Source organism: Aythya fuligula, chromosome 3, assembly GCF_009819795.1.
Source record: "Aythya fuligula isolate bAytFul2 chromosome 3, bAytFul2.pri, whole genome shotgun sequence".
In the NCBI taxonomy this organism is placed as follows: Eukaryota; Metazoa; Chordata; class Aves; order Anseriformes; family Anatidae; genus Aythya; species Aythya fuligula.
In genome coordinates this window covers 55,998,711-56,022,974 of record NC_045561.1, presented here as the reverse complement: position 1 = coordinate 56,022,974, position 24,264 = coordinate 55,998,711, and the positions used below count along the sequence as shown (strand labels likewise).

Sequence of the window (24,264 nt, the reverse complement as noted above, 5' to 3'; positions counted from 1 at the left end):
ACAAACATTCTGAAAATCTGAAGACCTTATTCTCGTGGCAGTATTAGATCTCAACACTGACTACAGTAAGGAAAGTCATAGTATCTTTTTGCTGTACAGTCAGAATGGATTGCTATCAGCGCAGTGAGATGAGTTCCTCTCTTTGTCAGCCAAGAGGAATCCTTTTAATCTTCTATTAATTCTCATTTGTTGCAGCTTAGTGTATTTCCCTCCAACTCCGGGTGACATAATTTTCAAAACAACAATATTCTGTAGGAGCTTTTTACTGAGCTAACCTGATCATAAAGATACACCTCCACACCACACGCCTGAGCAAAGCCATATCCAACTTCACAGAGTGCCTCAAGGGAAAATACCAGTACATCACCTGATGACTGGTACATCACCCAAAACAGGCTATGGGGAATTAAGAGGAAGACCATGTTTCTCAGACAAATGCCCTTCACAGGCATCCTCTTGGCAGCCCCAGATTCCCTTTAGACTACAACTTGCAAATATATGGTGCATGAAAAAAACAACACTTTGATTACTATATCTTAACATACTTGAGTCTTTTTAAAGTTAAAAACTAAAAAGCATTGAACTTGATGTGGAAATTTGGTAACAGAGAACATCATTATCAATGTGCTTTCTAAAAGACATGATGCTCAATAAAGTGACTGAAATCTATGTGGACTTCAGTTTCAGGATCAACTTGATTTGCAGTGCTATTAGGAATGCACTACAGCAGGCGACATACATCAGTGGACCTATTTACAGTTCATCTGGACTTCGGGACTTTTATGCTGGCTTTCTGTACAGGAATGCATTTCTCTCAAGACAATAAAGTATTCAGTGTTTGGGAAGGGATCTAATATTCCTATGTCTGGGATGATCAAAGGACCTTAGTCCTAGTGCCTTTCAAGTGTATATAGAGGTGCCTATTTCCCTTCAGCCCTTCTGAATACATTGAGACAGGCATCAGACTTCAAAATGAAAGAAAGGTGCAACAAAATAGCAACACAAGCAGACTCTAGATAAACTTACATCAATAAAGCAAATTGCATTAATTTCCTACTCAGCAACTGCTTGTGAAAACCAGCAAAGAAGGCAAAAAAAATCCACTACCTCCTAGAAGCCAAAGAAGTTGCTAGTGTCAAGTATTTGCTGCTTACAGCAAGGTATATTCACAGTCTTCCTGTGGCTAGTCCTGGGACTGGAAGAAAAGGAAAGAGCTTTTGTCCGCATGAAGAGGTAATGGGGTGTACCAGGAGTGGGGAAAAGCAGGAGGAGAGTGAAACGATTGATGCTGCACCTATTGTTCACAATATGTGTATTGTGGGGTTGGAGAGGAAGATTAGTTTGGACTCACCCTATAGTCCCTTCTCACTCACTTGAATGCCCACTCACAGTTTAAGTGCACCTGGTGCACTCCTCGAGCACATTCTCCAGCTTAATGTCATCTGAAAATTATCCAGCTCACTTATTCCAAGAACGCTCTGTGATGTGAGTCAAAGCACAATAAATATGACAATAGAGACATTCACTTCCAAAGCACATTCCTATCCAAACTAAAATGCTAACAGAGTTGCACTCAAGCTGAATAAAAGCAGCATTCCCTTTTCTCCTTTTTCCCTCACTACTGGTATAAAATAGACTAGAGAGAAGAATCATAGCCCTGCAATACTGGCACCAGCCTTCTCAGAAAGAAAAGAAACTTCTGCCATTGACAGAATAGAAGATCCCAAATGTATTTAGAGAGAAATGGTGATGTGCCTTTAAATTTAAAGATGGCAATTTAACTTGCCAAAGCCAAACATGCACTCACATCGACAAGAGCCTTGGGCTACTTTGGAGAGAGTATCCTATTGCAAGAGTTCATCTTGTTATTAACTGCCAAAGGAAAAACGATATTTTTCTGTATTGTTGTCTATAGTCTACAAAAATAGTTACTTTCCCATGCTCTTTTCCACTTCCTAAAGAAATAATTTCAACTGCTTTCTATATGGTGATTTCAATGTCAAAGCTCATTGCACAAGACCGCCAAACAGCATGAACATTCAAGGTGAAGAAACATGAAGGGGAACCAGATAAGCACTGGCCAAAGAGACTAGAGTAAATACATCAATTTCAATGGAGAAGAAAGAAAAGTGGCTTCTTCTGGTAACTTCAGGCACCAGAACACAAAAATCCTCTAATTCCTGCAAGGACTGGGAACCCAATGCAGCTCTGAAACAGGAAGCAGGATTGCAAGCTGGCATCTGTATCACTGATACAGTTGTTAATTATGTTCTGATTTGCTGGATTTCACTTCTCTGAAAGTGAAAAACATGCTTTATTCCTTTATCTTTTCTAACAGTTTCATTTATAGCAAGCTCAGGTGTTATCTGTCTTCCCACACACTGAGTGCATTAATGTGTATTTCACCTAAACTCAACTTCTGTTTGGCTCAAGTATATCATCTGGAAAGGCTTCAAGAGGCAAGGAATCCATCTTTTTTTCCTCACTGTGTTTGTTGAGATGGGCAGTCATCTTCAACTCTAATTCCCTCATTTAAATTTGCCCAGGCTCCACTTCCAGTGACACCAGTGTTCAGGGTCTAGTGACTGTACTGAGGTCTAGGCTTCTCTCAAAACACTCAACATGCCATTGAGTGCTTTCTGTAGGACAAATGCCTGATCGTACCTCAAAAATAAGGTAAGTGTTAAGAGCCCATCTGGCATGGTGAAGAGCAATTTCCAAAAGAAGGAGCTAAGGGTGCTAAAAGAGTCTTTGCAATGTGCTAAACGCCTTGCTGGAAGGTGTACATAACAAGGCAAATATTACAGCAAGAATTGTCACATCGCCAAGGGTGACTGTTACATACCCTTTTGCCAACATCATCACACATCCAAAATCTCTACTACAGGATGACAGTGGAAGTGTCTTATGCAGGACATTAGGGACTTAAACTTTCTATACAATGTCAGCTGTAGCATCTCATAGTGTTAGGTCAGAGGTTGGACTAGATGATCTTGGAGGTCTCTTCCAACCCAGATGATTCTGTGCGATTATGTGTGTGATATAATCCCTTCCACTCAATACTGAGGCATTATGACTTTTAAACTGGTGGCTGTTTATCCTTTTTTGTACTTACTTTGTCGATATGGCTGATAACTGCATTTGTATCCTCTCTCAGCTACACAGCAATTCTGCCTGGGAGAGCACAGCAGGGTTTCAATGTGCCCTTCCCCAAGGACAGCTTAGGAAGCCACCCCTCTAAGCTTCTCTCTCCAACAACTTACCAGACCATGATACCACATCTAAGATAAGGGAGAGGGACCAGATGTGAGGCCAGGAGGAGGTGGCTGGGGCAAGGATGGAGTTTGGTGACAGAGGCCTGACACAGGCTCTGGCCAAGGGCAGAATAGGCTCTGCACAGGATTGCAGGAACCTATGTTGTTATCTCCTACATACCTAGCTACTCATATTGCAACTTCCCTAACCCTCCTGAAAAGCCACTTTTGGATCTGCCAAGCTTGCACTCCTCAGCACTGTTTGATCCATCCCTGCTCCAGCCACCTTGGCCCAGCTGTGTTCCTCGCTGCATTGCCAGGTGCAGTTATCAAATCTGCCCAAGCCCAGCTTCCCCAGCCTATCTCTGTAGAGAAATTCAAGCTAGAGCTCTGTAAATGCTAATTCAGATCTTCTCCTCTACAGAGAAGAGCCATAATTACACAAAGAGTAAAGAAGACTGGTGACAGAGAGGAGAGGAGGAGGAGAGGAGGGCAGCCCTGTCAGGGGCTGACGTGGTGGCAGCCTGTCACAACTTCCCTGTATTGGTTCCGCACACCAGTTAGTGAGGTAGGCAGGGAGAGGGCAGCAGCATCAGCAAACACGGCAAAGGAAGCATACTCCATATATAAATAAACGTATACACAGTAAGGCCATTTCCTAACTCCAAAGACCAAATTTACTTGTAGACAGAGTGCTTTGTGAATGCTAGGGCCTGTCAAAAGAGACGAGTCGGCAGTTTCTGAGAGCTTATTTACTGAACAGGAACAGCACAGACAGCAGCTGTGCAAGTTTTGCATATTTCCATTTCCACTCAGACAGTTGTGTCCCTGCCGAAACAGCCAGTTGTGATGGTGCTTTCTGCAGGGCAGACAGCTGTCTGCTCCTGTCACACAGTAATATCCTTTAAACTTCAGCCACAGATCCTGATTTAGATGGGCACCCTGCTTTTCAAAGGGGTTCCATTTATTTTAGTGTTTTTATTGCATTAAACAATACTTCAGGGATGGGCACCATACTGCAGTATAAGGGCCTTGAGACCTGATCTGGGCTTGATCCCATCTGACAGTCTGGGAGGTAAAAGGTTTTACAGTGCTGTAACAAGCCCCACACACCATGTAAGCTTCCTGGGACATTTTAAAATAAAGACAGGGGCAGTTAATGCAAGCCAGCCTAATTTCATTGAAGCTAATGGAACTACTCTGATGTGTACCAAGTGAAGATTTGACCCTTAGGCTGACTGTATTGCATCTAAATGAATCAGCGTCCTGACTTGGTCCCTGCCTATTCCAAATTTCTTGCATTCATTCCTGGATTTCCCACTCAAGTTCAAAGCTTATGCTTTCTTTTTTTTTTTTTACAAAGCTGCCAAGTTTTTCAAAATACTATATGCAGATTAGGCAAGAGCACTGGTTTTGACAACAGGAGTAAAAATACTCTTTCATACTTACTGAATGCCCCACTGGAATAGATTCGGACTGTAAGTATTGACCCATGGACAACGCTGGATTATGGTATAAGCCCCTCCTGGGAGATGCCGCTCTAACCGAGGCCATGTATCTCCTCTCTCGCCTAGGAGACAAATCTCTTCTAACAGACGCATCTTTCCCTGGTGACATTGGTCTCCGTGGTGATAGGTGACGTCTCGGTGAAACGTCCCGTCTTGGTGATAACTCTCTCCTCAGCACAGCCTCCTTCCGCGGGGAAAGGTGCCTCATGGGTGAAATATCTCTCCGGGGTGACAGATGCCTTCTGGGTGATAAATCCCCTTTTGGCATTAAATACCTCTTTGGTGAGTTATCTCTATACGGTGAAGAATCATAGCCAGGGGATGACTGCCGACTGGAAGGTGAGAGGTCCCTCGGAGATGAACCGGGGTCTAACGAAAGCACATAATCCTCATCCATGCAGCTAGGTATGTCTAACTTGTCTTTGTCGGGCTCTGAATCAGTGCTTTTACTCTGGAAAAACCTCTGGTATTCTGTCATTTGTGAGTCTTCACAGGAGTCGCTTGGTGTTATAAGCTGAGTAACCTGAATGCTAGGTAAGGTGACCAAATAACTGATGAGGGAGGAGTGTCCCACGGAAAGAGAGCCCTCAGGGGAAGCCCCCTGCGATGCCCCAGCCGAGTTCACCGACAGGGAGGAGAACCGAGGAGGCTGCGGGCTGGTGCTTCTTGATCTGGTTTTTGGTGTTGAGTCTCCCTGAGTATCATCAAAGTCATCGTCATCTTCATCATCTTCGTCGTTGTCATCACCATCCTCACCATCTGACTCCTCTGCATCAGAAAACTGATGCTCTGCTGACAGGCCTGCCAAGTTGCTACTCTTCTCCGCCTCTTGCTGCATGTCCTCCATGTTTTCTGAAATAGCCACGACAAGTCAAAATGGTGAGCACATGCAACATTTCTCACTCCTGCCACATTCACTCCCCACCCAGAACACCTGGTGCCATCGCTGGATGCTTTTCATCTGGGATGGCTAAATAAAGCCATTCTTAATGGTATCAAAAATATTTTCATATATAATAATATATGAATTATAATGCCTTATAATAATACCTTAAAACTCTACACTCAAATTTATCATGTGAAAAGGAAAGCATACAAAGCAATTTCATCATTCACCTTGTAACTCCACTGAATGTTGCCATCTCTCACACCTAAATTGAAAATACTTGGTACTTTGTATGAGATGCATGACAAATAAGAGGTCATACTTTTATTTCTAGCTTCTCCTCGTGTATCATAATAAAAAACATAACTCAGACAAATGGATCAGATTTAGTTTTTATACTTCCTGTTTGTTAGAAAGACGTCTCTTAATTAAAAAAATGCCCAAAATACTCTTAATATATTTTCCCATGCCAGCCACTGTGCTAAAGTGCAATGAGTCATTTGCATACTCCAGAGGCCATTCCAACTAAATTAAATCATTCTGACATACCTGCTTCTTCAGTTTCAGCATCATCTACAGATGTCATTGATACTCCAAGCTCCAGGCATTTTTTCATGTGTGCTTTAGACTTCATATGTTTTGTCAGATTTCCTATGGATCAGAGATGAGTCTAATTAACTGACAACAGCAAAGATCATTTTCTAACTCAGGTTTTGGTGTATCTTAACTCCATTATTCTGCAGATAGGGTTTTTAGTTTAAAAACTAACAAAAAATCAAGCAAGCAAACAAACAAACAAAAAAACACAGACGGGGCTGATTCATCCAGCCTATTGCCCTCAGAGCCTGTTCATTAAGAAACACAGAGAGTGGGTTTTTATATCTTCAAAAAAATAATAATGTTCAAATATACTTAAACTCAGGGCCTGAGAGGTATGTAGGCATCTCTCCCATTTTCCACATTGCATTCAGGTGCCCCAGCAAGCTCAGAAACTCACTTTTCTATGTTATCTACCCCTGAGCTTAGTGTTTGTGATATGTACAGATTGCCTGGACATTGACGTAACACCAATGTACACCAGTTGTTCAGGGTTCAGCCAGAGTTTCACAGTGGCACCTCAAGCTAAGGACTCTCCCATTTACATCACATGTGGGTTCCAAACAATCGTTGTGCTTGAAGCATTTTGGAGCAACAAAAAAGACATTTGTGGGTGATTTCTCAGTGCAAGTTTACTGTCTGGCTGCCATCTCTGAACTGAGAGGAGCTGTACTTAAAGTACTCACCTGGGATGTGGTAAACCCAGGTTCAGTTCCCTGCTATGGAGTACGGATCTGAACCAGACACAGCAGGGATTTGAAATCAGATCTCCCATTCCCCTGAGGGAGCAATCTAACACTAGACTATTGACTTTCTGGAGTGTCTGTCTTGGTCTGTTTTTTCACAGATAAGAGAACTGGGTTGAGACTGGCCCCAAGAGACATTTCATGGCAAAGAACCCTGAGCGCAAAGAGAACAAGCCAGAAAAACAAGAATATCACTCTAATCCATTATCCTCTTAGGCCATATCTGCAACATCCAACAGGGAAAGTGACAACCCAGACATGACACTTCTTACTTCAAGGAAAGCACTGAATGTACCTATGCTACTTTTGGGACCCTGACCAGATGGTATGGGTGGCACATGCAACATGGTGGGAGAAACACAGCACCACTCTCTCGGATAGTGAAGAAGTGCTTAGAAGCACACAAGTTGCTTCACTGATGCTCGGTCCTGGCTAGTTTATGTAATTCTCTTCCCAGTAAGTTTCTTATGGTGTCTGTGCACTGCATGAAAAGTCGAACACAGCTTCTGATGCCTCTAGGTGGCTAAACGCTCAGGGTGTACACTGAAAACCTAAGTATCTTTGAAGATCCGTCCCCTGCTGTCCTCAGCAAAATAGCAACAATAGTTATAAGGCTGACAACTGCCCATGAGCAGTAACACAACAGTTGGACACTTCTTGCACTTTGAAGGCTTAGTCTCTTCCTACTCATCCCCCTCTTGTGCAATAGCACGCCACCTCCTCCCTGTTTCTTCTTCTCTGCCAGAAATGCCAGCCTCAGCAAGCAATTTCACATTTATTTCCATGCCATCTCTTCTGCCTGGAATGTCCTCTCTGAACAGAGCTGCAAAACCACAATCCTTCTTCAAGTCTCTCCTCAAGACCCACTTCTCCTGCAATGTCAAATGTAAACAGTGATCTGAGAACAGCTCCACAGATGGCCCATTGGGACTACCATGAGCAGCTCCTTCTCTTTGTCTCTACACCCCGATGAAAGTTCTCATCTTAAATTAGGTTGATGGATCTACTACCATCCATCAGCTATTCCCATCTTTGGCAGAGGAAGAAGTGCTGGAGTCATGGAAACTATTACAATCCTCAATCCTCAAAACAGCCATGAAGCTGTGCTGGGATCTCAAGAGAAATTTCTTTCAGCTTCCTCTCTCCCCCTTAAAGTAAATTCAGTGCAGTGGGACCAGAATCCATTTCCCTTGCCTGTCAAAGGGGAGCTAAGAAACTGAGAACGTAAGGCTCATTTGGGCTGCGCTACAAAGAAATGCTATCAAAGAAAATGATTTTTTTCTTTTAAGGAGACAGCTTCATGGCAAATCCAAATTCCAAAGAATATCATTATCTGTGGCCTCAGGGTGACAAATGGAAGCTTTTTTCTGTGCTGATAAATACATGTGAACACAGGCTATCAGATCTCTATTCATAATTAATGCCGCAGTGGATGGACTTGCCCATCTGGGAGACATACATTATTTATAAACTTGAAACTGACCCACTGTAAAGCCTGTGAAGGCATGTTTTCCTCAGCAGCTGATGCTCTGCTTCTACATTATGTCATAATAAGTGTACTCTCCCGGTAGCATTTGAGTGTTGTTGCAATTAAAATTTGTACCACATAACAATTTTGGCAGAAAGTATTATTTGTAAGGGCAGTTCTTATGCTACTAGATTTTTTCTGCAGACAGATGGACCAGTCAAGAGCCAATAGCTCTTAATGAAACTATCCAAGGAGTCTCTGAGACTCATGAAATTCCTGGGCAAATTCAACAGGAGAGAACAATCTCTCTCATGGAGTCCTGTACCCATAAATACAGCCATTTTATTTTGAAGAAACTTTCCTTGACGGAAAAGGGTGCTTGGATTCCAGATGGCAAAATTGCTCAGGATTTGTTTGGGAAGTGGCAAAAGTTCAGCAAAAAAGGTCAAGTACCTTTAGTTTTGAAGGCAAAATTGCACAACTTGCATACATAAGGCCGGACATCAGTATGAGTGCGGATATGTTTTTTGAGCATGCTTGGCTTTTTGCAGCGAATTCCACATTCTTCACAAATGTACTTTCCTCGGCCACGACCTCTGACATAGACATAATCCTCGTTTGATTTATACCTGTTGGAAGAGAATGAGCATTTAAATAATGCAGCCGCTAGGTAACACACATGCACAAACACTGGCTCTGTGTATCTGATCTGATCTTGTATGTATCTCAACACAAAGCTGCCACAGAATTCCACACAAACTTTTCATGCTGGAGCTCACAATGTATTTCCCTTTCAGGGAATGCACTGGTCCCATTGTGTTTGTGTATCTTAGTTATTTTTAATACAAGACCAAAGGGCTATAGTATGGGCATAGTGAAAACACCTTGTAAGGAAACAGATTATTCCTATAGACAAAGCACAACCTCAAATATGGATCTGTGTGTTGGATTAATTTGTACTCTTGTTTCACACAGGCGTCTACCACCACTGAAGACAGAGCCCTTTTGTGGCATGATTCATTTGACCTATTTTAGTATATTTATCCCTTGGGATCAGATAAATCACATCCTGTTTCTCTCCACTAAGCATAAAGGGAATGCAGATGACTAGCAAGTATGTACGTATTTACACTACAGATGTCTGAACTTCACGAAGATGGAACCCTCCTTAAGGGACACCGTGTTGATCTCATGCAGGTACTTGCTGCTCTACAAACAAAATTGGCAACTTCCAACCTGCTTACTTAGCAGAACACTGTTAAAGGATTTTTTCTCAGCACAGGCGTAAGCATTCCATGCTATTTTTGCTGATTACATTATCTGTAGTTAGATAATAAATAAGATATGCAAATCTATGTAAAGCTGTACATTTCCTTTACTGTTATGCTAAAACGGTAAGACTGAAATCTAAAAGGGCTGAAGAGATCTGCTCCAGCTATTCTGAGGTTTGAAGTTGCTGGGCATTCCCTGGAGGGAGAACTTCATCCTCATTCACCCAAAGTAAAATCCAGAAATTGCAAGAACTGAGAAATAATAAATTTTCTACCCTTTTTCCTCTGTTGTCCTCTCTCTAAGCAGCACAAAGTACTCTCAGTCACACTGTGGATGCAGAGACCACAAACTATCACTGGTACTGACAGTCAGCACTTTACATAAATAAGGGTTTGTGTGGAAGGTTCTATTAATGTGATGATAACTCTACAAGAAGCAGTGGCAATTTTGGGGTTATAGAGCTGAAACATTTTTCAAATCTGCTTTTCTTAGAGTAACACTTCTTCCATATATTCAATAATGCCACCAACAATATAAATACTGAAACTAATATATTACAAATACATAAAACACTGTCCTGTTCTCACATCCATCTCATTATCTATGAAAAACATCAGCTTATCTTTCAAATGTGGGTGCCTAAATTCAGTTTTTCTCATCTTCTTTCTAATAAAGTTGGCTGTCTCCCTTTTCTTTCATTGTCCCTGGCATCACAGGCAAAACTGATGTAGTTTAATGATGTTTAAGAGCCATCTCTCTGGTAGTTTTGGCTGCACATTTCTGGGATTCTGCTTTTCTGTGGGCCCCAGTTCCCACGTTCTCTTTCATCTTCACATCTATTGCTTCATCAGCCACCTCTAGGCCTTCTTTCACAGACAGAAAAAATATTCATTATTGCTTGAAAGACTGCCATCTTCTCTTCATCCCTCCTTATAGTCTGATTTTGCTGGGATGGAGTCTACCAAACCATCCCTGCTTGATACTGCTAAGAAAAATGTTGTTATGACATCCTCTGCCTGACCTCATTCTACTATCTTCTGTCACCTCTCAGGTCCCCCTGGGCACAAAGTCAATTAGACAGGAGTCATCTCTTTGTCACTCATATGCACAGTTCTTGACCACAATTGACCTTGACTCTCTAAGTATGCCCCACCAGCACAACAACTGCAAGAGAAATGACACAGACAATTTTGACATTTAAATATGGCCTGGTCCAAACACTGAAGCATGAGAAGTCTGAGTCTATGGTGAATACCTTTCCTAGCACTCAGGAATATTAGAGCTTTCTACTAACTTCTGCTTCTCTCAAATCATTCAATGACTTTCCCTTTCCCACTACACAACTTTCATGAGACTATGGTCAGTGGTACTCTGAGCTTGATGTGAATGGGGCTCTAGAGCTAAAAAGCATTCATAAACTTCATAGTCATGCAATTTCTACCTGAAATGCTATTTTATTGGGGATTTTCAACTAGAATCTATTACTGATAGATATACAAGAGCAAACATAAAAAAAACTGTGCAATCTTAAGCTGGTGAAGTCATTAAGCAAGATGTCAGATGAGCGGGAACATTCTCTATCCCTCCTTTCTTTCAACTTCACACTGTGAGTATCTAACTACTGTAGCAACTACCAAACTGCAACTTGTTGATTTTCACTGAGGAATATTGCTTCACATTGCACCGAGGTTTGGTAGTCACAGCTGGTGGAAAGCTGATTTTGTGATTTAAATAATTTCATTTGAATCAAGCCACCTGCCAGAGGTAATAATATGGTTGTTAGCTTCTTCCTTCAAAAAACCCCTCTGCTGTGATGCTTACAAACAGCTCTTGACTTTGGTGCAGCAAGTGATGTGGTGATGTGCTATGCCATCTACTTTTCTGCTGAACTCTGTTCTTTCTGTTACCTCACCCTCTCACGGATCCCCAGTCCCCAGCCCTATTTATTTGTTTTTTAAAACCTACTTGTACCTGTCATACAAGCGCTCCACTCCCCTGGCATAGAGCATCTGCATGACTACACTTCCCTGTGTAGTGAATAGACTTTTCCAGGAACTGAAAACTGTGATGGCTGCAGGTCTTTCTCAACTGTGAATTCTGAATTGCCTTCTCCACATTTACAGAACCAAAATAATCAAGAACTATAAGTAAATCCACTCCTTAAGACAAACAAAAACTAGAGGAAAATACCCTGCTGAAACAAGATATCGCCACGCATGCTTGTCTGTCTGGGGGGGGGGACATGAAACAAACACAACAGACATCTGCTGCATAGTTCAGTGCACTGCTTGTGTGTGCTCAGGTGACGCAAAGATGAGCTTGATGAAAGCAGAAGAGAACAGAGTAGAACAGAACAGCTCTACAGACAAGAGCAAGCAAGCATGAAAACCCACCCATGTTAAAAAGCTAGCTTTCAGAAGTCACAAACAAAAACCTGAAGAGGAGGACAAACTCATTAGTCAGGACAGAAAATAATGAAAGACATGGTTATAACATGTAAAGGATATTTGATCCACTAAAAAAAACAACAACAGCAACCAAACTAATATAAGGAAAAAATCTACCCTTCCAGAAACAATTCCTATAAAATGTACATTAAAATGAAGATCTATAAGGAAAGGGTGGACTGATTAACACTTTATCACCGCATTCACTGAAGCTTTGAAGGTTATATGATCCTATTAGGGAAGTACATTGCACAGATTATTTTTCCCCCTCCCCTCCTCCAACTCCAGAAATTAATGTGTGTATCAAGGTTTCTCTCTTTTTGTTCCACTCTAATGAAGTAAACATAGCCAAGTATTACTAGGAGGTATGTCTGGCTGACGTGAATTATATGCCTTTACACAAATAGTTACATAAACCTTATTGGTGTACAAGGAAACTTAAGATGGTGTGAGTAATGTTCAGTTTCTTAAAAAAAATGCTAGATGGTAGAGTGATCTGTTACAGCCCATGCTAATCTGAATCTTTCTAAAAGTTGCTTTTCTTAACAAACTTTTACTCTTCTGACCTCTCATCATGCGCCTTAGTGCAGACTATCTTCAACTGACTGATCCAAATTCAGAAATGATACGTAGTGAGAAGCAGGCAAATTTTATTCTTCAAAGTGGGTGTGAATCTAAGCAACAGCTCTTTAAATTTCTTATAAACTTAGACTCACCCCTGAATTTGGGTCACTCTCATGTAGCCGCCTTACTGACTGGGGTATTAAGTTCTGTAAAGCTACAGAGAACAGCCACGATCAGAGTGTCTGGGTCAGCATACCTATAACAATCTCCAAAATAACATTTTCAGTCTTTCAAGCAAGATGTAGGCTATACCCTTCCATTGTTGCAGACTAGAAAGAAATGTCAATGTTCATTTCATGGAGACTATCCAAGGGTCCAAGAGGATTCAAAACACACGATGGGAATGAAGGACACCTGAGATTTTAGAGTACCAAATGACGGAGGAATGAAAGGCATGTACAAATTCATCACATCTCCATCCTAACCTATTTAATTATCCCAATAACACATCGCTATGAGACCATTTGGGTGTGGTAAGACTAAAATAAACAGCTTGTTCAGCCACCTGACTATTCACTACTAACCTTTGTCAAATTAATTGCATCTTGGCAGAATTCTTTAAAACAAATAAAACAATATCTTGCATTTTAGAGTATACTCCAAGAGAGGCAAACAACTATCCTTTTTTTTTTTTTTTTTTTTTTTTTTTTTTTTTTTTTTTTTTATAACAAGCTTCATAAGCCTCAAAACATTGCTAATGGGCTTTCAGGTCTCCTTTTTCACTCTCTTTGTTAGTTGTTTCTATTATTACATGAGTAGTAGATGGCCATAGTAAAATTAAGCATTGTTTTATCAACCTTACATGACAGATCTATGGATTAGGTTTAGGTATCATAGATATCATTGCTATCTTGCTTTTACATCTCACATTTTATCTCCAGAATTCAAAATCCAGTAATGTAGTATTATAAGAATAAGAGTAAGCATACCTAGCTAACCCATTCAAGTAAGTGGAGGCACACAGAGTCTAAAAATGAAGGATGTCCTCACAGAAGCCATTAGATTAAAAAAAAAAAAAAAAAAGTAAAAAAAAAAAAAAAGTATAGAAAATGACAAACTGTTAAGTGTCTATCCATTTATTTTTGACCTAAAGAATGAAAGTGACAATTTGGAGTGAGTGCTCTCACACAGATATTAAAAAATATAATTGTCCTAATAGCAAAGGTTGTGCCAAGAGTAACTAACTATACAGGTATCCTGTAGTTTGTTTTAAGACTGACATATACACAAAACAGAAAGAAGCTTGGGAGCTAAAATACACAGCAGAAATACAGGAGACTGTTTACATCCCAGTTCATTCATGTTCATTTTCAAATCTTTTTAAAACAACAGGCTGAGCTTGACATTTCCAGTTGCATTTTCTTACCCTCCTTCAAAGATTTTAATTCGTATCGGCTCAGTTTGTTTGGATGTAATGTCTTTATCTCCATGAATGTCTCCTTTTACTCTTTCTTTTATAATATTCCCCACTACTTTCTTTTCAAGCTTGCTGCCAAACAAGAAGAATGGCTCGTGTTTCATCTGTAGAACAAAGTCAAGGAATGGTGTTACTGCTGGAACACACAATAAATGCACACTTCATTTCAAGTACTTTTAACATTCCAGGTCAAAGCCAAACTCTCATTTTGGTGCAACTCTATACAACGAATTAATTTGTCCCATTCAATTTGATGGCGAATAAGAGAGGGGGCAGCATGGACAAATTTTTATGAGAGTCTTGACAGAAAAGACAGCACCATATCTTTCCCCAGGAAAAAAAAAATAATCATGGAAAATCGAGATGGAAAAGCCTTAGAAGGTAATTTATTGCTATTACAGAATTTTCCCTGGCACCATTATCTAATGCTTAGTTCATGAGGAAGAGTCAATATGTAAAAGACATTAAAATGACCTGAAAATCCTTATTCAATTTTAACTTAATCTTTACTTATGAACTTGCACGGATGTTTGTGTCTACTGTTTGAATCAGGACATGGCAAAAAGGTAGGAAAAATAAAAGGAGATAATGTATTGGGTTCTGGCACATGTGAAGAGAGGGCTTTAAAAGCCTCACTTTTCACAACTGATTCTCAAAATGGAGACAGAGGCAACAGAAGTATCAGAGTTTGCAGAGGGGTAAATCGAGGCTCATAATTGTCATGGGAAGATGTTAAAGCCTGATTTCTCAATGGGGATATATTTATATATATATTATTTTTTTGGACGGGGGGAACCTTACATTTCATAGTTTACAAGTATTTTCTCAAATAAAGATATATTAATTTAATTTTATTAAAACCTCTTATTTACCTGAGCAAATTGCTTCCATGCACTTGATGATGTCAGTTTACCAGCTCCAGGTCTATGCATAGCAGCCAGAGTGTAGATTTCTGTGGTGTTTTTTTGCTTAGACCTTAGAAGTGCTAAAGTGGTCTTTGTACTTAGCCCAGATGGGTTTGGGTTACATGAACTTATACACCATGAAGCGTAAACAGAAGACTTGAGGGTTGGTTGCTGAATGTAATTGGGTTTTGTATAGTTTAAGAAACACCAGCTCACAGTTGTAGTAGTGCGAAGACTTGGGAACTGAAGGATCTGCTGAAAATCTGCTACATCTGTCAGGAGAATGGTAGAGCCTGTGACTTTCCCACTGTTATTGGATGCCATCTGGACTAGCATTCCAAGAGGCATTTTCTGATGTTTCAGTTGGTCTTCCGGCTGAATTTCTCCTGGTGGCAATGAAGACCTCTGTGGGCTCATGCTCATATCTGAGGCTGTTTCATCCACATCCAGTTCTTCTGGCGAGTCTCTTCCTTCAGAAGGGCCACTGGACTTTTGCCCTGGTGATGTGGAATCAAAACTTGAAAGTTTCTCCCTGCTTAGTGGGAAAGCATCAGCTGTCGGAATGCTGACAGGTGGGTAATCTTGAGATGATGAAGATGACAGTGGTGAAGAGGATGACATGGATGGCAGACTTTCTTTTGGCTCAGTAGTACAGCTCTGCCTTACCAGTTGAGGCTTCTGCATTCTTGGAAAATCTTTCTTTATATCGGAGTTAGTTAACTCAACAGCACTTAGCTCCTCAACTATCTGCCCATACATTTTTTCTTCTTTGACTCGTTTCTGTTGCTTGGTCTCCATGAAGAGCTCCAAGCTACTGGCAGGTGAAAGCATCCGTTTGCCTCCTCCCAAGGTAGAAGCCATATCAGAACTGGAAGTCAAACAGAGGGGAATCGAGGGCTCCAGTCCAAGTGATAGTGTCTGTGGCACTTTCCACAAAGGATATTTTTCTAGCCCTCCATGCTGGCCTAGCATCTGAGCTATGTTAAATCCAATTCCGTGCATTGTTGCATTGGTTGCCAATGTTCTTTGAGAAACAGTCTCATCAACTTTACAAATTACAATTGCGGGACTGTTGCTTTGTCCAAGGATCTGGGAAATGCTTGTGTACATTACACTACCATATGATGGCACATGGGTTTGAATCCTGACGGGAACAACTGTTCCTGGCAAAGACTGTACAGATCCATCAGATGGGGAGTCAAACTCTGGCTGAAGATGCTGCTCAGAGGAGGTATCGGTCGGTTTAATGCTATGATCTGACTGGTACTTCGCAAGAGTACTTTTTGAATACTGCCCAGATGTTCCTGAGTAATGCTGGTATGCTTGCTCTTTAGCATGTACATAATCAGCTGGTTTCTTTCCAATAAACTCTGAATTATGTTCCAGGTGATAACTTGGAGGAATGTCTGTTTGGAAAGGTGGCTTGACATAAGATTTCTGCAGCTGTTGTACAAAATGATGCTGGAAGTGTAGAGGTTCTGAGCATGACTGCCACAGGACTGGCTGCTGAGATGGTGGCAAGTGAACCATGCAGACAGTTGGATATGGGAACTGAAATAAGGCGTTATGAATAGGGGGAAATGGGACCTTATCCTGATGTGCAAATAGCTGCTGCTGCTCTGATGGATGTTTGCTGGAAATATAAGGTGCTTGTTGGATCAAGGGAGTCCTTAACATTTCTGGGCTATCTGCAAGAAGAGCCTGTTGCTGGGCAAGGTGGGATGAGCTATTACTAAGCTGAGCACAAGAACCAACAGCCTGTTTTCCAGAGTCATCCACCTGAATGGGCTGAAGTACAGAGGAAGGGGAGTGATGCCAGGCAAGCTGGGAGGAGCGGAGACCAGCCTGTGCGTGTTCCATCTGTTCCTGCTTTATACTTTGTTCTGTGCTCTGATCAGTCTGGGAAATCTCTGGAAAACCACTAAAGGAAGCCTGGCGAACCAAGAAGCATTTCTTCCTTTCTCGTGATGGAGATAGTGCAGTAGTAGGTGTCCCAGCTGAAGAGGCATGAGACAGGTTCCCATAATCAAAGGATTTACTTCGGATCTCTGGGATTTCAGCAGCATGAGGACAGGGCATCTGTTCAGACGAGCAGCGTCTCATTTCCCTCTGATGGTGATGCCCAGGGACGGAAAGTGAGTAAGCACCAGCTGGAACTGTTAAAAACTCGGACTGTTTTCCAAACTCATCTTGTTTGGGAGGTGTGATGAACTTCATTGTTTCTTCTCTTTCAAAGGACATTGAAAAACTTGAACTGTGGGATAAATTGCTTTCTTGGCTAGGGCTGCGAGAGAGGCTTGTACCTGTGGACTCAAAGCTAGACTCTCCAGAGGAGTGCTCCATGTCAGCCAGCCGTAAGCGCTTCTTTTTGGGTGGTAGTTTTTCAGCTGGAAGTTGAGAAAGGGTTTCACTTCTCTGGGGCCACTGGAATTCTTCGGTGGGTCTCTCCTGCTCTTTGTTCTGCACTTCTTTTTCTTTTTCAGGCTTATCTGGCTCCTCTGTGACACGAATTTCAGGTACCTGTATGTTGTGCTGGCGAACCAATCTGGGCTGCATATGATACGGCTGAGGTTGCTGGGATGGAGGTGGCTTACTGGTGTCAGTATTTTCTGTTTGTGGAGCTCGGTCTGGGCTCATGGGGGACTCAGAAATCTCACTCTCACATGTTTCAGATGGTGAATAGATCTTATCCTGCTGGCATACAACATGTTCTGTAGATTCAGACCTTTCAAATGAGTTTGGCCTGCTCAGCGAATTTGTGTGCTGAATGACAGAGATGACATTTCCAGGGGGCTTTCTAGTTAGTGATTCTGCAGTCCTTTCTTGCTCTGCAATTAAGGATGAGTCTTCCAGAGAAGCTGCAGGACTTCCAGACTGCAAGTAAGGCCTGCACATTTCAAAACGCTCTGCATGGCAATGAGCAGAATTGTCTAGACCTTGAAGGGAAAATCCACTCCTTGGCACATCCTGAATTTGGGATTTGGGATCAAAGTCCAAAGGCTGAATTCCTCCAGTGGTGCCAGTTGTACTGCTGCAAAGCATGGGACTGTCCTCCTCATCTCCAACACTCTCCTCTTTCCTGCGCTTTCTGTTTTCAAAAGTTGTTCCAAGCATGGATGGCACTGCCTGAGACTGTCCGAGTGGATCAATGAAGTACTCTCCCCCCTTGTTTGCTCCACCTAAGGATGGCGAGTCCCTGTAGTTTTGCTTCTGAGCTTCATATTCTTCCCATTTTCTGTAGTGCTTTCCACTGGCATCATAGTCATAAAAGGTCTTGTCTCCTGCTTTCTTCTCTTTTGAGGATGGTCCTTTGTCACCTGCTGGTTGTCTGCTGGAAGCAATAATTATATTTTTCCCTGGTCTTCCATGATAGTCTGAATCTGAGTGCCCTTCCTGCACAGAGGGCAGTTCAAAGGCAGCCTGTCTTCTCAACATCCTTTGGTGGGATATTCCCACTGTGCCAGGGTAAAATACATCATCTGAGCCAGTCATCTTCTCATCAAATGAATGGCTTCCTCTCAGAGACGGGGGAATACTTAGGCTGTTTGCAGAAGAGGTTGGCATGGAGTTACTTCTAATAAGAGGAGAAGAATCTACTGGGGGCTCTAGAAGGACAGGCACCTCACCCTGCTGACCGGCTTGATACAAGTTGGATTCACTTTTGATGGATGATGCGGCCTGGGATTGTCTAGATTCTGTATTGCTGCCTGGATAAACTTGTGTAGATTTAATAGTGCTCAAATTACTGGAGTCAATGAGTTCTTCTTTACCTGGAGTAAGCTGAGAAATATGTTCCTCAAGCATCTTGATATCCATTCTGTTATTTAAGAGAGGTAATGGCTCTGCTTTACCCTTTCTACCCATTAAACTGTGTTCCTGATTTGTTGTGGCTACTGTTAGTGCTGTCCTTTGATTAATCCTATAAAACTTCCCAAAGATGATCTCTTCATAAGACTTTGCATTAGTATTTGGTGGGCTTATTTGCTGCTCAGCACTTTCTGAGCGGGAAAAGTAGCCAGAGTCAGTGCTTCCTTTACTGTGTGGGCTCAGGAGGTTTAATGACTGCTCAGAATCTTGCCCTTTTTTCTCTGAGAGTCTTAGTGCAAGTCGCTGTTTAACTGTGTGAGAGTCATCAGACTTAGTACTTAAGGATGGGTTTTGCAACATATCAGAGCCAATATAGGGTGAACTCTCACTGGGTAACTGAATTCCACTTTTAGGGATAATCAAAATGGGCACTTTCATTGGCCCCACCAAGGACTCTTCCATGGAGGAGTGAAAATTGCCTCTGCTAGCAATGTCCAGGGGGAGCTGCGGAACAGGGCTCATTTTGTCAGACCCTTCCACAAGCAGTGAGCTCTCCTCATCAGTGTCTGTGCTCTGCTCACCATCTGAATGTATTTCGGCTTCCACATCAATGTAACTGGCATCTAGGTCCAATTTGGAGACTGCTGATTCTGTGAAAGGTACCAGTCCTGCTTTAATTGCATGGGCATGTGACTTCCTGTGCTTGTAGAGGTTGCTCTTCGTCTTGAAGGAGAAACCACAAGGAACACAAGGGTATGGTCGCTCCCCAGTGTGAGACCTAATATGCTTTTTAAGTACACTAGGTTTGGCACAAGCCCGATTACAGTAAGGACAAATGTATTTGCCAGGCTTTTTGGGTTTGTGCTCCTTTTTGTGAGCATCTTCTGATTGTTCTAAAGATTTCTGTGAATATTGGCTGTATGCAGGGTTCAAACTTGAAATCTTCTTCCTGGAGAAACCTCCACTATGGCTATGCATATGAAAAGGAAACAAGTCCTCTGAGGCAACTGATTGCAAGTGGCTAGGAAACTGCCAAGGAGGGCCTTCCAAGCTCTGATGTGGCTTTATGTTGTGCAAGAAGCCTTGTGGCAATGAATGCTGTGGGAAAGAAAGTGAATGTTGACATGAGTAAGGAGTTGGACGATGCTGTGGATATTGCTTCTCCGTGACTTGCTGTGCAGCCTCATTCGATGATACCAGTTTCCCAGAACTAAAAAGTTGTGCTGATGCTGTGTTTCCAATTTGCTCGTGATCTATTTGTGGTTGCCTCTGTACTTCTTGATTGCCAAAAGTGCTCATTTTAATAACAGCTGAATGTTCTTGCCTCCATCTACTTGGTACTTTAGCAGTTTCTCCAGACCTTGAGGTAGCTTTTTGCCCTATAGCTGTGTCCCCAGAGTCCATTTTGTTACACAAGGTCTTAAGTGCTAGTTCACTTGAAAGCTGTGCAGACTCATGGAGTGTGTCCAAAGCTGTGCTTTTTAAAGTTTTGTTGCTCCCATTTTTCCAGGGCTGTTGCAAGTTCACAGACTTTTCTTTCTCTTTGGAACTTTCCACGCAGTAGTCTATAGGCATTAGATTTGTGTCTGCACACTAATGTGATTATTATACAGTCCTGTTCATTGCATGAACTTTCCTAAACAGTTTATTATACATTTGCAAAGACTTGTTATAGCATTTGGACATTTTCCATTGTTATTAAACACTGAGATGCAGAATGACGCAGAGATATTTGTGATCTACTAGAGCAAGGTTCTCTTCATCTCCTCCATGGTGACACAGGTATCTGTAACGAAAAAGCAAAAAAACAAAACAAAACAAAACAAACAAACAAAAAAAACCAACAGTTAATATAGCTGGGCAAAACAACATCATTACAGTTGGTTGTATTTTTATTTTTTTATTGAGCCTTTCATTAAAAATACCAAGAGACTTAAGTAAAGGTAACTGCATTTCACAAAATCCCATTTTGTGAGGAGACACAGTAAAGAATTGTTCCAGAGATTTCACACAAGTGTACTCACTACTCAATAAAAGCCCTAAGAATAGAAAACAGTGATCTACACTTTCCAACCTGAACAGTAATTTTTGAAGGCTTTCTCAGGACAGTTTAAAGAGGTTTGATTCTCAGAAAGTCTGACATCTACTTTCAAAGACCTTTCAGCAATCACTGCTGAAAATACTAATAAAACTCCTAATAATAATAATAATAATAAAAGTCCTAACCCCATCGGCAGGAACTACCTTATCCAGTATTACTCACCTGCAGTTCAGACATGTACTTTAGTCACCTGGCTTTCCTCTTAATTCAGAGGATGGTGATCAGTACTTCCAGAGGAGAAATCTTTCCATATCATAGTGTGTGCTTCAGACGTATGTGATGTCTATGCATATGGCCCTCGACTTTGGAGATGCCTGTTTCTCACTGTTGGCTAGGCAGAAATCCTAGATGACTACCTTGGATAATATTCCAAGTTTTAAGATGGCTATAGTGAGGTACTTCTTACCTTATATCATCTTTTTCTTTTTTTTACAAGGAAGTCTTGATCACCTTTTTACACTACTTTTATACAGTCAAAAAAGACATCAGCTAAGCCTTCTGAACACAACAGTATTAGTACCTTTCCACATCTCCATCTTCCAAACACCATATTACATTTTAGCGAGAATGTATTGCTAGAGGTAAAACACATATTAGAGGAATGAGCTCTGACTGTTTTATGTGCCTTAAGCAGTTTAGATTTCAATGTTCAAACATTTCTATCCAGCTAATACATGCAGTTTTTATGCTTAAATGCAACAGGATCCCAAAGTTCTTTTACAAAGAAGAAAACTTGGAGGTATGATGTTCACAGGTAAGTACAGCATTTGAATTAGAAGAACAATGCAGGCTTCCTGCTTCTGTATTATCCAAATAGAGGACATTTTCTGGATGAAAAAGTGCAAATTATAAAGTCGCTATTTTACAGTAGCAAGAAAAAAAGGTTATAAAAAGAAGCAGTATTAAAGATACTTGAATATTTTTAATTCCTACAGTGCAAAAACTGAATTGGGCTTGAAGAAACATTAGAGAAGTACAAGAAAACAACAAGGGAATGAGAATATATGCCTTTTTAGGTATGAAACAATTACCTGCATCTTCTGAACATCTAATAGGCATGACTGTCTTCAGATTTTCTGTAGAAAAAAAAATACAGTCGTAAGAAGTTACTGATATTAAGTATAGATGCTGAAGAAAATTTTCTATTATTTACAGTAGAGGCCTGAAAATTTCATTTATCCACCCATTGGGAAAATGTCACATCGCATCTCAGAGATCTGAGCAAGCACATTTTGAAGAATATGAGTGTGAAGCTTTTTAAAGGTCTTTTAAGGATAACTGCAAATCTAAACTGATGTAGTCTCACGTTCCTGAATCGGTAAAAAGAGAGCTGCCCAATGTTGCTCTTCATTCCTACACCTTTGCTAAACCTGGATTATTCCTGAATCCCATTGGCAAATCCCCTTTCAATACCTCACTCCAGCTAATACTTTTAGGTCTTCTAGGCTTCTCATTAAATGTTTCAGGGACCAGAATGAAATCCTGGCCAGGATGTCACCATTAAGGTACACAAAAAAAAGTAGTGAAAACAAGTAAGCTTCCAGACCAGTTAACACCAGTGGGATAGTGCTCAAGAATATGTGGCTTCCTCCTCAAAAGAGAAACCTACAGACCAAATACATATCTAAAAGACTTATGTACCTGCCATAATTTGCTACTGCAAGCTACTCTTTGCATTACAGAAAAGACCAGCACAGGGAATGCATCTGAAAAAGGAAAACTGAGCAGCATCTCTCTAGCTGGAAGATCAGTTCTCCCTTACAGTAAAATGAGGATTCTCCCTTGCGGTTTTTGACAAATCCAATCTTGAAAATGTATTTTGTTTTGTTTTGTTAAAAATGAGGTTTGTTCAATATTCAACATTTCTTTAGAAGACAAAAATCCAGGAGGACAAAAGCCAGAGCATTTCAATTTATTTTTATATAAAATCCTTAGAAATATCGTAAGTATTAGCTGGGATATGGGGTAATATAATAACCTCCAATTAGAAACTGTCAGAAAAACTGCCAGTACTATTATGTTTTCTCCACTGAATAAAACCAACAGATGATGAAATAGTAAAGAGTAGAAAAAAAAAAATGTACCTAAAAGTAAAAAAAAATTAGCTCTCTGTAATCACTTACAGTAAGTGCTAAAAATACTTATTTAATAACACTTTCAAAGAAAGAATGGACATTAGTAAAGGCTGATGATTTGATGTTAATAGAATTACTACTGTGCCACCAGTTATCAATTATTTATTTTATAGCACAAATAAAGCTAAAAATGTAACTATAGAGGATTCCCATATAGTACAAAATAATAGCAATTTATTAGACGGAAACCGCAATATTTTAGGTCATAAAGTCATTCAGCTTTGATGTGTTAATGGATTTTTAAATAGTTTTCTTGTCTGATCCTCCATCAGCAAAAAGACAAAATGTAATTCAAGAAAAACTTTAAATTTTCCTAATTTGCTTCTTCATATTAAAAGTGTCACTACAAATGTAAAAAATAAGCCTTATGCACTATATACAATATATGAGAATTGGTTACAATGGAGCAGATCTGCGGTTCCTTATTAGCAAATGGCAGGCAAAGGGCTAAACATTTTTGGCAACCGAGCTAAACCAAGTCTCATGTCAGCAGTGATGCTAACATACAAGTACAGAAGTAAAGGGAAATATAGCAACTGAGGAGCAGGAACAGGGACTAGAGGCAATGTTCCTAAGTGAAAGAGCATGAAGTTATAAGCCATCTTCAAAGAAAAATACTTTTTTCCGTATTAGGCAATTTTGCAAATGGTGAAGTAGAAATTTCTAGAGGATGGAAGCATCCTTTCTGTTCCATATTCCCTCTGCCAAGAACATCTTCAGAGAAGAAATCTGCCAGTCACAGAAATGTGACAGCAGTGGTTTTATTTGAGCAAAAGATGATGCTAATATACTTCCATCAATTTCCAGTTCTGGACTGAGACATCTGCTACAGAGTTCAAGTCATTCTGTGGTCCTGCTATTTTCAGAGTGCTCTATATAATTTTTCAACCTACACTATGAAACAGGTATAGACTAATTACAGGGATTATTGACGGCTTAAGTTTGGTCAACGTCACTCTCCTGGGGAAAATAAATCCCTTTCCAGAATCAACATAGCCATTTCTGGTTTGGTTTGAACTCCCATCCATCCTGTGTCAAAGATTGTTTTAATATCCTTTCTTTCTTTTTATTTTTTTTTTTCCCTAATGCTAAGTTTT

The 24,264-nt window shown here is 40.8% G+C and overlaps 1 protein-coding gene across 2 annotated transcripts in view; it reads right to left on the bottom strand.

Moving 5' to 3' along the window:
- HIVEP2 (HIVEP zinc finger 2) overlaps nucleotides 1–24,264 on the bottom strand; it is a 116,155-nt gene that overhangs the window by 5,551 nt on the left and 86,340 nt on the right. For both annotated transcript variants that reach the window (XM_032184133.1, XM_032184134.1), the window contains 6 exons: nucleotides 22,064–22,108; nucleotides 15,092–20,717; nucleotides 14,169–14,323; nucleotides 8,913–9,088; nucleotides 6,198–6,299; nucleotides 4,704–5,614 (listed from right to left, as the gene is read on the bottom strand). In XM_032184133.1, coding sequence (XP_032040024.1) covers nucleotides 4,704–5,614; nucleotides 6,198–6,299; nucleotides 8,913–9,088; nucleotides 14,169–14,323; nucleotides 15,092–20,506 — 6,759 coding nt within the window. In that variant the 5' untranslated portion in view covers nucleotides 20,507–20,717; nucleotides 22,064–22,108. The remainder of the gene's footprint in view (nucleotides 1–4,703; nucleotides 5,615–6,197; nucleotides 6,300–8,912; nucleotides 9,089–14,168; nucleotides 14,324–15,091; nucleotides 20,718–22,063; nucleotides 22,109–24,264) is intronic.